Source organism: Lepisma saccharinum, chromosome 21 (assembly GCF_977018435.1).
Source record: "Lepisma saccharinum chromosome 21, izLepSacc3.1, whole genome shotgun sequence".
Classification (NCBI taxonomy): Eukaryota; Metazoa; Arthropoda; class Insecta; order Zygentoma; family Lepismatidae; genus Lepisma; species Lepisma saccharinum.
This window is the reverse complement of record NC_139249.1, coordinates 36,222,362-36,237,901: the sequence shown is the minus strand read 5'-3', so window position 1 is coordinate 36,237,901 and position 15,540 is coordinate 36,222,362. Positions and strand designations below refer to the sequence as shown.

The 15,540-nt window shown below is 37.1% G+C and overlaps 1 protein-coding gene across 8 annotated transcripts in view; it reads right to left on the bottom strand.

Annotated features, from left to right (window-relative positions):
- chb (CLIP-associating protein) overlaps positions 1–15,540 on the bottom strand; it is a 391,332-nt gene that overhangs the window by 62,187 nt on the left and 313,605 nt on the right. For 7 of the 8 annotated variants that reach the window (XM_083142339.1, XM_083142344.1, XM_083142341.1 and 4 more), the window contains 4 exons: positions 11,336–11,417; positions 8,644–8,700; positions 3,476–3,633; positions 2,200–2,309 (listed from right to left, as the gene is read on the bottom strand). In XM_083142339.1, the coding sequence (XP_082998465.1) occupies positions 2,200–2,309; positions 3,476–3,633; positions 8,644–8,700; positions 11,336–11,417 (407 nt within the window). The remainder of the gene's footprint in view (positions 1–2,199; positions 2,310–3,475; positions 3,634–8,643; positions 8,701–11,335; positions 11,418–15,540) is intronic. The other variant, XM_083142342.1, reaches the window with a different exon arrangement.

The window sequence follows — 15,540 nt, the reverse complement described above, 5'->3', positions numbered from 1 at the left end:
CTCAAAAAGACGCTTGCATCAATTGGTGCAAACAAATGCTCAATAAATACAATCGTGGTGCTTCAAAAGATGTATATAAGATTGTAACAGGTGACGAATCAGGGATATATGCATATGAGCCAGAACGTAAACAGCAGTCGACTGTATGGGTGTTTCAAGATGAACCCAATCCAACAAAAGTTGTTCGCGCTCGAAGCACATCGAAACAAATGGTCGCCTGTTTTTTCGGGAAAACTGGTCATGTGGCAACTGTGCCTTTAGAGGAACGCAGAACGGTCAACTCTGAATGGTACACAACAATTTGTTTGCCAGAGGTCTTCGGTCAAATACGGAAAACAAACAAACAAACGCCGTCGGATCATTCTTCATCAAGACAATGCCAGCTGTCACACATCTCGTCTAACAACAGACTTTATGAACAGTCAAAAAATCGAATTGATGGGTCATCCGCCGTACAGTCCTGATTTGGCACCCAATGACTTCTTCTTGTTCCCAAATGTCAAGAATAAATTGCATGGACAACGACTTTCGCCGGTGGAAGATGCCGTTGATGCGTTCAAAAACCATATTATGGAGGTGTCTCAAGAAGATTGGAAAAACTGCTTTGACAAATGGATCGGAGAATACTTCGAAAAACAATAAAGCAGTTTTCAATGCCAAATTCCTGTTTTTTTCAATGTTAGGCTCAAAATATAAATAGTGACCCTCGTAAAAGACAAAAACCAGTGACAATGGGAGTCAATGCACATAGCATGCATCACCCAATGAAGAGCCACCTGACAAAAAGGGATCTTCTGCTATGGAGTTTACACTATATAGCCAAAAGTCACCAGACACCCAGTGCTGTTCGTTCCCAAGATACCAGCCACGTAACTAATAAGATGTTGGACCTCCCCTTGCTATTATTACAGCATTTACTCCTTGGGGCAGGCTTCCCCATTTGTTTTGCAGCCTTGTGAATAGTTCATGTGTGATTTTCGGTCAAGTGGGTCTGGCATGCAACCAGTTCATCACGAAGATGTTTTATGGGGTTCCAGTCAGGGCGTTGAGTGGGCCAGCTAAGCACACCCACCTGAGTGTCCTCAAACCACACTGCAATGGACCCTGCTTTATGGGCAGGGGCATTATCGTGCTGATAGTGAAAATGGCCCATTCAAAACTGTTGCCACAGATGTTATGTAATTACAAAATAAAGTTTTTCGTGTAAAATTGGTACAAAATGAAAGCAAGTTTGAATTTTGCATAACTTCAAGGATAATTAGACTTTGCAAAAGTGTCAAATAGAATTTTTGCTGACCCCGTGAAAAATCAAAATGCCAGGAAAAGTATCAGCCGGTATCGGTAGATGAATTCCAACCGATCCCTTTCCGATACCAATACCTGGTATCGGCCTATACCGATACATCGGCTCAGCCCTAGTGTAAATAAATAGGTCAGTAGTATTTCATCAGTATTTGGTCAGTTAAATTAGTAGTTTCCACCCCTGTGTATCGATTTCCTCACGTTATGAACATCTGAGGCACCAGCATTTGGAATGTTTTGGCTCTTTCTTGAAGACAAAAAAAAAAGTTGAGAAAGGAGAATGGAGAAAAGAAAAACCGAACATCTCTTTCACTATTTCAAGAAGAAATCCAAAATGTAAGTAGTAACTTGCTTTACAATGATATGCTATACATATTCCATGTTCCGATTAGTATGCATGGTGTATAGGTAGGACAACTTTAGAACCGCAGAAAGTACCCTTGCTTTTGACGCTGTCTTGTTGGGAGGAGGCTGAAACCAGTTTGTGCTTTGCATCCCCTTGAGAACTATTTTTGAAGTATGATGACCCAAAAGCATCTTTATTCTGTGGCGCTGTGTGAGCTACATAAGAAAAACTGCATAATATTGACACTAAAGATTCAGCTTTCTCACCATCTCTGCCACTATCTCTAAGAGTTAAACTATTAAAAGGGTTCTTAACTTACACCATCCAGTTTTCAATAAAATTTATAAGCACTCAATTAACTCACTCAAAAGCATGTATTATTAGCATTCGGAAGTATTTGGAGTATATATTACAAGTGATTATTACACGGGGAATAGAATAAAAACTGAAATGAAAAAGAGACTTGCAAAGCAAGTTGCTTGACAGTGGTCACTGCATAATACTGGGAGTATATTTGGCACAGAAGTTACCTTTTACAATCTAGTGCTTACCTGAGATCCTTCACTGAAATTTGGAATGGTGGTTCCAAGAGTCGTAAATGAACATAGAGTTCATCAAAATTTGAAGCTCCTGCCAGAAGCAAAGCCCTCAGTCTTTTTAACTGGAAAAAAGCGGGAACAGATGCAAGCTTCAATATTTTGCTCTTTCAACTAATACAATAAGCCATCAATAAACAAGACTATATTGTAAGCTAACATAAAAATGATAATAGTATTTGCGTTTTAATTATTTTGTGTCACTTTTGGCTAACTGCAATGACCTTGTGCTGGGTGTTCCTTTGCGAGTGTCCCTTCATCAATTCCAACAAAGTATTCTTCATCTTCATCATTGCGATTAGCCTCTAAAGAGGCAGAACAATAATCTAAAGTAACAAAAATAAAAAAAAACCAGACGAAACTGGTGAAGAAATGACTGCAAAGGAATGTTCAAGCCAGGACTTCAGCCCAGAACCTTTGATGACAAGATTGCAAATTGACCACTGAACATGCCTGACCACCAAGGCAGATATGATAATAACAGTGATTGTGAAATGGTGAAAATAACTGACTAGACTCTATTAATGACAGTGCATAAATATACTAGTTGCTTTATTTTTAGGGAAAGAGATTGATTTGATTTGATTTGATTTAGTTTATTTCACTTCGCGTTTTGTGCCTCTTGGCTAATTTGCGAAGATGGGGATGAGTGATGAAATTGATGAATGGACATTCACAAACAACCAAGCCCGACCGGGATTCGAACCCGGGACCCTTGGCGTCGCAGCGCGATGTGCTAACCACTCGGCCACAGGGTCGGGCTAGGGAAAGAGAAAATGAAAAACAATAAACTTTGGATATACCTGCATGGAATACTTTTTATGACAGAGTTGATACAACTTTGAAGTGATACTAACATAAATGACAATATTGCTGATGACTGAACATCGTAACAATTTAATATTTTTCAGAACAATGTATCTTTCATAGCAACTATACCATATTAATCCAACAGAGTTTTGCTATAAAATATGCATAGGTTCACATGAGGCAATTTGAATAATAAAATTGCTATTTAATTAACTCTTACCATGCAATATTAGTGCAAAATTAATGAAAATTTAACATAACTTTCAGGCCATATTGACTCAGAGAAACCGTTTGATGGCATTTTGAGGACATGGTCCAGTAACCAATATTAATATTGCTGATAACGGTCTAAATTTTCATTAAAAAATAAAAATACTGTTATAAAATTCATCAATAATGGGGGAATAAACACTTCACTTACAGATTCTACCCTTTTGGCCCAGTCCTTATTTGGGTCTGCGATTGTTTCACGTATTGACACCAACTGTTCCTCGAGCTCCTTGGCAGAAAACAACTGTATTGTTGGAACATCCTCAAAGGAACGAATGAACGTTTCTTCATCAACAGCACCAGCCTGACCTACAATTGCAATGCATTAGTTAATTTAACTTTGGCAAAAGCACACTTTAAAGTACTTTAAAAAAAGTGACCACATAAGATTCTCGAAAAGTCGATAACTACTAAATTATATTTGTACACGTGAGCATCAGCTATTAATCATGTCCACTGTAGGCACTGTATAAAAAAACAATTGCCAGAGCATAAAAGAAAGGAAAATCAGTTTGCTTTCAGCTTTCCCTTCCAAGCAGTTAATTTTTGACAGGTTCTGTAGGTTAGTTCATGCGTAATAAAAGTTAACATTATCCCAGGTTCTCTATCAAGGCAATGCTCCAGCCCACAAAGCAGTTATGTTGGACACAAACAAGTACATTCGTGTTGAAGCAAGCGTCGTATTTATCTGTGAGGTGTATTTTGTCAGAAATATGCATTACAGCAGTTTTCATGAATTTACACTTATTAAACAGATCCATGTTGTTAATAACCATTATTGTATAGTTTCCACATTGTTCCATTTGACAACAAAAAAATCTTAAAATTTATTTTTATTCTGATGTCAATATTACAAAGTATGCAACTGATTACTGCATTGAATGTTTAAATGCACTAAAATTTTGTTCCATCTGCTAAGTTATGCAACAACTTTCAATACTGCATTTTCTTTCACCACAGTGAGTTTAGCATATTGCTGGGGTACCCACACCAAAATCTGATCCAATAAAAAAGGGCAGCAATTCCTGAATGTTCCCGTTAAGTGACAAAATTATGGAATGCCCAACAGAACATGTTATTTCCCATTGCCAGAAATAAAGATAAAACATTTTCCCCGAATTGACAGTTGATTGTTCCATTTAGGAGCATGCAACACTGATTCTTACCCAGGTAGAAGGACATAATTTCCACCTATCTGTGGAAGGTTAAGATAAATTATGAAATTAAGAATAGTTATAAAAAAAAAACATGTATGGATAAATAATAAGTGAAAACTGATATATAATGTTATGAAAGTATTAACACATATTTTGGGTGAATGGTTTCCAATAATATGATATTTGCATTATATTTTCAACCTTGTAAATTTTTAAATAACTTACTTTTGATACACCCAGTACTCCTAGTCAGATGTGCATTATTACTATTATACACTCATCTACACAAATATAAGTTTATTTAAAGCTTACTTTATTCTGCACTACTTCAACTAGCAGAACAATACAACACTCCTGAATATTATACTACATATTTAATTAAGACACATGTAAATCTAATTAACATATAAATCACAATTAATGAGTCTGAAACTTCAAACTACTCATCAATGAAGATCTCACACACTCATCATTCACTCAACTTCACTAGGGTGCACAAATCGTAAGCAGAGACCTAAACACTTCAATACTCTCCCTTATTTGCTCACGTAACTTAGCTTGTACTCACAAGGGAGGTTATCTAAGTGTCCCCCTCTGATTTCCATGAAACTTGGCATGTGTATAGAGGGGCCCAAAGGAAGAAATACGTGTTTTTTTGTTTGAGCTAAAAAACTGTTCTAGGGGGCAAAACCTCCTCAAATGTCAAAATGAGGACAAATTTAAGTGAGCATTTGACCCCTGGGTCCCCCTTCGATTTTCATGAAACTTGGCAGGTGTATAGAGGAGCCCAAAGGAAGAAATACGTGTTTTTTTGTTTCGGCTAAAAAACTGTTTAAGGGGGCAACCCCCCCCTCAAATGTCAAGATGAGGACAAATTGAAGTGGGGATCTGACCCCTGTGTCCCTCTCCGATATCCATGAAACTTGGCAGGTGTATAAAGGGACCCAAAGGAAGAAATACATGTTTTTTTGTTTCGGCTACAAAGTTTCATGGAAATCGGAGGGGGACACAGGGGTGAATCCCACTTCAATTTGTCCTCATCTTGACATTTGAGGGGGGGGGGTGCCCCCTAAAACAGTTTTTTAGCCGAAACAAAAAAACAGCCCCTCTATACACCTGCCAAGTTTCATGGAAATCGGAGGGGAACACTTAGATAACCTCCCTTGTCAGTAAAAAAGCACAGAGACATCTAAAGTTCACTACAAAGCTACTCAACTGGAGATCGCAATGGATTGTGAAATCAATGCAAAGTTCTACTCTGACACCAAGGAAGGCTGTTAAAGTCAAAATAGAGATGTCCAGAGAAACAAGTTTGTTCATTATGAACCAGCTCTGCTGTGCAAATCAGAAACATCCTCTTTTATTTTTCCAGACTTAGATCTGCAACCATTACTTTTAGCAACACTGAAGATAAGGCTGAAGTGAGCACTAGAGCACTCCAAGGCAAATGACAGGCAATGCTAAAACATGTTGATGCAGAAGAAGTGAATTATATGGTGCATATAATTTGAAAGGTACTAATACAGAGAGGCAATGTTGGTAATAATATAAAACTCATGTTAAGGTTTCATCGATTTACAATCAAATGGAGATATTAGAAGATATATATTTACCATCTCACAATACAAGAACAATACTGAAACTAAGACAACCTATGTACCGATATCTGGCAAAAATAAAACACATGCCCGACACTAGCCTCTTATTGTGACATCTCAAACCTCATTAAAACCCGAGAACAATAAAAATCTTTACAAAGCTTATGATTATAGGCATGGCTATCAATATGAGCAAAACAGAACAAATGGGAGAAAACTTGAACTGTTAATGCTGGATATATGTTCATTATTGTAGTTGGAGCCACTGCAAGACTGCACTGCCTAACATAATTTATTGGTGTGAAGAGTGGCTATTGACACTACAACAATATGCATCGTAGCTGTCTAATTTGTGCAAATCCGTATATAATGAATCCCTAAGGATTCAGATAATTTGTTCACTACATCAGAAGCTCACTCAAAACCGAAAGCCTTCTCATACATCACCATAAGTCACAACCCTACACCTCACGCTCTCGGCCTTCTTCAATTCCATTTCAGTCACTCTCCATGCTACCAATACTGGCAAGAAACCTATTTCTTCGGGTATTCAAGTTAATATAAGAAGGTTTGTTTGAAGTACTGTACTGCACTTATGAGGCATCCAGTGGTAATTTCTCATGGGCATTTCATTTTTGAGGTTCATTAAAACCGATGTTGAAAGTTCACTATAAATGAAATTCATAATTAATTTCGGTCAGGACCAGAGATTTAGGTTCACTATAATCAAATGTCCACTACATGCAGTGCAATCACACCCATCCTTGGAAGTAATGGACTCCCTCCTGCAAGTAGAAGATTTGCTTCAGTTGGCGAACAGAAACAATGTGGTTTCAGAAGCCACAGCCTTGCTTTTATACTGTGATTGAGTCTCAGGGGTAAACTACCGAGGGAGAAATGAATAAAACAGAACTCTGTGATGCAGCAGTCGTTTGAGGGTCATGGTATGTCGAGACGCATTCATCCTGAATGTGTGGATCCTGCATTGAGTACCAGCACAGTTGCTACCAGAGTTCACAATTTCGTATTTACCCAAATTGTTCTCTTGATGCTGGATCAGAAATTAAATTTTGGGGCTGCCACCGGGAATCAATTGCTTGTATAATAAGTTTGTGTGTCACCCTAGTCAACTACATGCTTTGTAATTGGGAATTGAATCATCTGTGGTTAACTCAGATTCTGGAAAAGATGTTTAAAAATATTTTATTGTTCCAGAATGGCTACTCTAGCTCCATGATAAAATTCAAGTATAATTCCCGGTTTTCAATGAGGACTTTCCAAAAATTCAAGGTCACAAACACATGTATTAAAATATATAATTTAAGGTGCAGAGTATACATTTGCCATTTCACATACTCAAGATTCGAAATACATCTACAAACACAAGTCACAAATGTTACGGGATAAACTAATTTACAAAGAAATTGTTAATTGTATAAGAATTTCAAACTCAAATTTACCTAATGAACTTCAAGATATTTTAGTTTGGAATAATTTTCAGTTGGTTACATAGATTGTTCTGCAAAGGACACCACCAAAGTAAAGGAACTGAGAGAATTCAGTTTTATTTTCCACGAAGCTTTCTCTCTTATTCTTCCTTGTTAAAAATAATGGCTAAACTGTGAAAAACTTGCTTCAGGACATTAATAAATATGTATAAATTCAGTGGGACTTGAAATAGCAGAAGTTGCAATTTTTCACATCTATGGAGAAAAATTCATGTAGAATTCTCACACAATTCCTGGAGCCAATAATTTACGCATAATTCCCAGAATTCAAGGAATTCCCGGTGGGTAGCCACCCTGTGTTATCATATGTGTAAAGGTTTTCCCAACTGATTTCTTACTAAAAAAAATAATGTAAACAATTTTGACTTTTTGCAGAATACAAGGAAATTGTAAAACACTTGTAACTATGGGAATGTACAAACAACTATGGCATCATTTTGGATAAATGTAAACAAATTTACTGTATGAAAGAGGAAATTTCTGTATACTTGGGGTACACTCTGGCAAGCAGATATTGGTGCAAACTAGCTGGGTATTTTGAAACCAGAATCCGCAAGGTGTGGTTCTCTGCATCACCAAAAGACTAATAGGTTTCAGCCTACAAGCTATATCAGGTGAAAAGCTTGTGTAACATTTATGTATGCTACCAAAGCTTGAATCAAGCTTTGAAGAAGAGAAATTAATAACTTTTTTATTCCAAGTAATTCTAGGTAAAACAGCAAATCCTACACGAGCAGGGGCTAGGTCCTTATATATATATATATATATATATATATATATATATATATATATATATATATATATATATATATAACAACCTTGATGCCTCCTGAGAAGTCTGATAATTGGTTATAAATGGACTGAAACACAGCCCTAAAAGAAAAAGGTGTGTTTATCAAGTGCTAACAATTCAACCATGCAGCAGCCCTTGCTAGTTGAATGTCATACTTTCAATACTTTTTGGTAGTATTTTATATTTGAATTTTTGTAAGAAAAAAGTAGCTAAAAAAATGCACACACACAAACACATTCACACAACATTCCTTTGATTTGTACCTGACTGCGCCGAAGAGGTCCGCCTCAGTGAGGATGTCCGCCGCACCTTGCTTCCTGCTGCATGCATCACAAGACAAGAACAGGGGTCAGTATTAGAAGGAAACTGGCGTTACAAGTAGTAGAGGTCTACTATCACAGTCTACACACATGTTACAAATTAATGTCCTCCACTAATTAACAGAGAAAACATTTAACTACGGACATGCACAAAAGTACGCACATACATGTATTAATTCATGCAATGTTAAGAATATTACTCAATGCAACAATGCTCTAGACTCACTTATGCAGGCGTAACGCCAGGTAAAGCCATTCTGAAAGCAACCGTTATTATCAAACACTTCTTCAATTTCAAGTAAACCTCAATTTGACACAATTCGCAAGAAAACACTGAAAATGGAGCTGTGGTAAAATGTCCATGCCTACCCTACAGCATTTGTTTCATAGCGGTCTTTTTATTCTGCTTAAGATGAAGTTATATTACAGTAAAACCTCGTTAATCCGGACAGGCAAAAAAAAAAAATAAAGCAGAATGCAAGGTTTTAAATGTGGCTAGAAGTCAACAAGAGAACTTCCCAAAGAAAAGGCAGTCAACCACTGATGAAATTCTGTTTCCCGCAGACTATGTACTGTACTGTATAGTGTATTTAGACCTATGCCCTTTAAATACACCATAATAAATGTGTTCTGTTGCTATAAACGGAGTTTTAATGTACTTCTACTGTTCTTTAAGGTTATTTCAGTTAATCTGGACTTTTGTTAAACTGGTAAACTTATCCCCCCTTTAGTCCAGATTAACGAGATTTTACTGTATTTGGTTGCAAAAATTAAATTTTGTGCTAACTGCTGTCACACAACTAAGATATTTACACGTACAAAATCATTAATGAGGAACAGTTCATTAATGATGAACAGTCATTCAATGTCATCATTTAAGTGATCAATTGTCACAAAATTCATCCGCAAAAGATCATTCAAATAACACTATATGAACAATTGAATTAGTCACACAAACAATGCTGTAACCAACAGTTTTGCTGGCACACATTAGATTGGAGAAAAATTGTTTTTGGCTTCTAGAATATATTAGTGCCACATTTTATGAAGGAATGGAAGTTTTCTGCACCACGGAACTTCCTGCTTGAGGAAAAACATATAAGAGAAAGCACTATGGTTGATTGCTTTGCTGCTTCTGTGGCATTTGATTTTTATACAATGTTGTTTGTCTGACCAATTCAAATATTGTTAAGTCTTATGTAAATCTCAGTTGTATACCAGCACACTGCAAAATAAATAATTCAAGTTAATACTGACCTACAATGGCAAAACTTCACCTTAAAACAATAGCAGCAGTAATTTTCCACCTCAAGTATACTAATTAAGCATGCTATAAAAGCCTTTTGTTTCTTCCAAAACCACTGCATGGTGTGCACACAGGTGTTGCATAAGCACTATGAGTGAAGAGGCTGGGAAGTTTCATTGTTAGGTTACAAATCAAGAGTGGAAATATCCATGTTAATTTCACAGTCTGTCAGAGAAGCAAATTTGAAAAGTCATATAAATCACGTCTTGTCCACTTAGTACACCATGAAATTTCTCTTGCATTGCTAACACTTTATGTTGACACAAAAGTTTCGACATTACTATGTGCTAACTTCACTTGCTTAGACGAATTCCACCCTTCCTCTTTGTTAACAAGACTGAAAAAAAATTGACTGTGCAGTGCTAAAACACTAATTTCTTTGTTAATTGAAAGCTCAGAGTATTAACGATCATGTAACACTAGAGCAAATGCAATAAAAATTCCCATAAAATTTTCAGGCTAGTTATTAGCGTTTACTGGCCATTCTTCAAAACTTCTTTCATTATTATGTAAAAACAATTTTCTTTATTATTCCATTTGCTGGGTTTTTCTCCCCTGCATTCTAGCAATTCTCTTCTTTATTTTTTTTTTTAAAAAAACATCTCTGAAAATATGAATCAAGGTCATTTCTAGGTGACCTTTTCGTACATAATGTCAAATAATTAAAAAAAAAAGGTAAAACAACTAAAAAATGAAGTCATAGCCTCACTAACGAAACTTCTTGGAATTCAATAAGACCAAGTAGTGTAATAGAGCCAGAAAGTATTGGTACTTTTGAAGTGTCACTTCTTCACAACCATACAAATACTTTAACCAATAATTCATGAAATCTATTCATTTATTTCAAGTAGTTGCCAATCGATTCACAACTAAAGGGAAACAAATCTTTGAAAATTGTTTATGTGATGAAATTGGTAAATTTCTCTGCACTCTTATCTCAGTTTAAAAGCTTGCACAAAGGGTAACTTGTGCTTTCAAAATTATTTTGGTCACAGCAATACAAGAACTGGTTGTTTGTACTTATACGCTATTCACATGTAACAATTGAAACTTCCGTAAGTATTTTAATGTGTTAAAGATATTAAGCACTGCATACTAATATCAATTATTAGCAACAATGCTAGAGCAAGCAGTAAAATGCACATTCCACACAGTACTTGAGAAGATTACAAGTAGGAAATGCAAATGGGCCAATCTCCAAGACTATTGTCTAAAGGCATAGCGAATTGCTTAGAAATGTTAAGGTATTTCTCTCATGACCCTTAGCACGGTGACCTCTTTCGGAATCTAATGAAGCATGTTAACATGTACCAATGCATTAATTCTTACCTGATGACTGGGGTGGTGGTTTATTTGAGGTGTATATTGCTCTGCGTGGTGCTGGCACACTACTGGCTCTCTTTGCTGAATTCTGCAAGATAAAATATTTTTTCCTTTCATTTTATGACATATGTCTCAACAATCAAAGTTTAATATAACTTAAACACCAAAATTTCATTATCAAAAGTAAATTATCACCTTATATCTACTATGTTTTTTCTCTCATGTATTATGAAGAAGAACTTATGTTTTGTGGTAAATGAAAGGGAGAAACAATCAGAAATTGCAGACCTTGTCAGTTAATTAATAGCATTTGTTGAAGAACCTAAATAAAGGTTTGCATTTACAAGTGGCTGCTTTTTAAGGGAGATATCAGACCAAAGCAACAAGTGACACAAGCAGCATGACAGGCAGTATGTGTTTGATTGGTGAAATCCTCAAGCGATGTGAGTCGCTTGTCATTTCAATGTGAAATCTCCTTATTTTCCTCTCAAAAAAGTGATGAAGAATTGACAACAGGGATCGAGCACTATTTGTTGCATTTTCACAATGTCTCATGATTGGTAGTTCTTTCTGGAGGTGCATGCATAAATCAGGGGTTAAAAAAAAAACAACGACATGAATAAAAATCTAGGTCGATGACATCTGGTGGGCAGGAGGAGAAAGTCTAAGACATAATTATCATACTGATGGCCGGTAACAACACTTTTGAAAACGTCACGCCACTGGCAAGTAAAGAAGCACCTGGAGAGACATTGAACAACTCTCCATGACATAGCCCCCTTCCCTTTCTTTTTACAGATTTAAGCAAGTAATGGATATTATCGCACTTTTGTGTCTACCCTGCTAACAACTTTACGCTTCACCACTGGGTAGGAGATCACTATAATTTTATGATGAAGCTCAAGGATCACACCAAACTCTTGAATATTAATGAAATATCCTGAGCTTACATTACACTTCTGGTAATGAGTGAAGCTTGCTGCTACATTTTGTATAAATGTTTTAGATCCATTGAGTGAATCAAGATCCATACTGAAGCATCATTTCTGTCTAGGAAGCATTATTGCACAGACTTGCATATGGATTAAGGACGAAAAGGGAAATTCAATAAATTTTGGAGACAATTTCTCCTCACCACCTGGTACTCTTCTATAAGTTCCACACAGAGAGTGCTAACAAGATGCGCAAATACTAGCTTTCATGCAGGAAGTGTTGAGATGAGGGAATGTTGAGATGAATCATTCCTAGTGTCAGATACGAAGACACTTGTTTAATATTAGAGGCAAGCTCATCTTCATAAAACCAATAACAAGAGCCATAGTATGTAGAAAAACCAAGTGGGCAAGGAAAACACTTGAACAAAGATGTGCAACTCCCAGCTTCCTAAACGGATGCAAAGACTGCTGTAGAAGATAAAGGTCTTCAGGATTCCTTATAGGTTTAAGAATGGAAGAACAGAATTATCATGTTCAACATGATTGCTGCCTTCCATAAGGATATGCTGGACACTTGCATTCATCTCACAGATAACTTTACATCTTTGTGTGGAAAGCTTTTTCTTTAGTCTAGATATCTAAAAATACCATGGTGCACAATAAACATACTTTCTATTGTAAATATGTAAATGACACTGAATACACTCTACACAAACATTCTTCTGAATTCTAGAGATATCTAATTTTAGGATTTAGAAAATCAACACAATTCTTTAAAGTGAGAGGTATTTTTGAAAAAGTTCTTGCTGAGCATCAAGCTCCAGTAGAACTTTTATGAAATGTGGTCATGGTTTGTTACCGTACTAAATAAGTGTTCTGCAAATGATGAACAAAACATGCACACAGAGTTTCAATTGAACAAAATACATGAACAACTTAAAAGTTTAAGGATTTCCATTTCTCAAACGTTTTGACACACCAATGGTAAAACTATTATTTTCTCGCATTAAAAACAAGTTCAAGTTCTAACATTAAAATTGGGCCGCCCAGTGTCTTAGTGGTAAACAAGGAGTCCTTGATTCCATGCCCAGTGGTGGTACATTATGCAGTGATCCAGATACTACAGGGTGGCTCAATAAGTCACTTAACACCCCCGGTACAAGGCCACTGCAGCGCGCAACATGGAAATGGTGATGACCAATCGTTATCAGGCCAAGGGGGAACCACATTGACGCCACCCACACGGTCGGCGGCCATCTTGAATTCAACTTCAGAATTTTAAATGGGAAGGGGGTCGTGCGACATATCAAAATGGGCTAGAATTTCACGAGAAATGCAATGGTGAAGGTTGTTTCGACGTATCTTTAACCAGTAAACAATTATGACTGAATTCTTGTACCAATTTGCTCCTTTTCGAGGTGTTAGACAAATGCCTTAAAATTTGTTTAGCGCATCGGTAATGCATCGAGATCAAAGTGATGTCTAGGGAGAGAAGTTCGCATGACATTGCACACGATTTTAATCGGATACATCCACGAAGAGCTGCGCATTATGAATGGTTGTCACGAACGATTTACAGTGTGACGCTTCCATTGAATTAAAAGTCCTTCACAGTGACAAGGCTAATGTTTATGTTCATAAGAAAGTTCATAAACAGAATATTCGATGCTTTTTATCTGATAACCCATTTTCGACAGATCAAAGCTGAATGGTTAGTGCTGGTAAGTTAATGGTGTGGCGTACTGTGTGGAACACGATTGGTTAGTCAATTTTCCATCAACGGAACCTTTAATGCTTAGGGCTACTTGGATTTGCTAAATAAACAGGTTTTTTCATCCTTGCTTATGGAAGAAGGTATTCTTTACAGAGATTTTTTCAATAGGGAGGAACGCCAGAACACTATGGGAACGTTGTGAAGCAGTTTCTGTCCAAAGTTAGTTATCAGATGAGAAGGGTCGCATATTCTGTTTATGAACTTCCTTCTGAACATAAACATTAGCCTTGTCACTGTGAAGGACTTTTAATTCAATGGAAGCGTCACACTGTAAATTGTTCGCGACAACCATTCAGAATGCGCAGCTCTTCGTGGATGTATCAGATTAAAATCGTGTGCAATGTCATGCGAACTTCTCTCCCTAGACATCACTTTGATCTCGATGCATTACCGATGCGCTAAACAAATTTTAAGGCATTTTTCTAACACCTCGAAAAGGAGCAAATTGGTACAAGAATTCAGTCATACCTTTTTACTGGTTAAAGATATGTCGAAAAAACCTTCACCATTGCATTTCTCGTGAAATTCTAGCCCATTTTGATATGTCGCACGACCCCCTTCCCATTTAAAATTCTGAAGTTGAATTCAAGATGCCGGACATCAAGATGGCCGCCGACCGTGTGGGTGGCGTCAATATGGTTCCCCCTTGGCCAGGCAATGATTGGTCATCGCCAATTTCAAATTCCATGCCGCAGTGGCCTTGTACTGAGGGTGTTAAGTGATTTATTGAGCCACCCTGTACTTTAAACTGTAGGTTCAGTCCCGACTGACACATCTTACCATAAAGTGGACTTATTTGTTTTAATACCAAAATTCATATAATGGATGATGAAAAAAGAACTATGTATGGCAGCCCAAATGTTCTAAGAAGGAAGGAGATTCCTTTTCCTTGGTTCAGTTGGGTATAAACTTCGGAATGTGGAGCTGGGAAAAGAGAACCTCGGCTGTTGATTTGAAAACTTATGGACAGTCAGTGCTGTACTCAGGATTTTCGAAAGGAAAGGGGCTAGTCTTAGTAATCGGACTTTTGTTTTGACATATTTCCTCCCACAGGCAATAAAAATTCTGAATTCTCAGGGAGCTTTCACACCGAAGTGACAAACGACATGGGCTTCTTCAGTCTACAAGCAAGGCGCCCACAGAGGGGAGCCAATTGCTCCCTTCCCCGAGATATCTGGAAAGATTTCATACAATTCAAAGTTTGAAAGTGTAGTGTGAAAACACAGACGAGAGGTGTCTTGACAGACAGCAGATTAAGTGCCTATGCAAATTATCCTAGTGCTGGGGATGCTTTATGAGAATTCTCTTAACTGGGGGAAAGCATGAGCCTACATTTCCCCCACTTTAAGCACTGCTCACCCCCGGTGAAAGAATCCTGCAGGCGATCTTGTAAGCAAGCATTCACCGTGCATGCGTGAACAAAAGACCGAGATGATATGATGCACGCCATTGAGAAAACAGTCCAGTCCGAGCGACACGTGCAATATGTCGTGTCGCTTAGG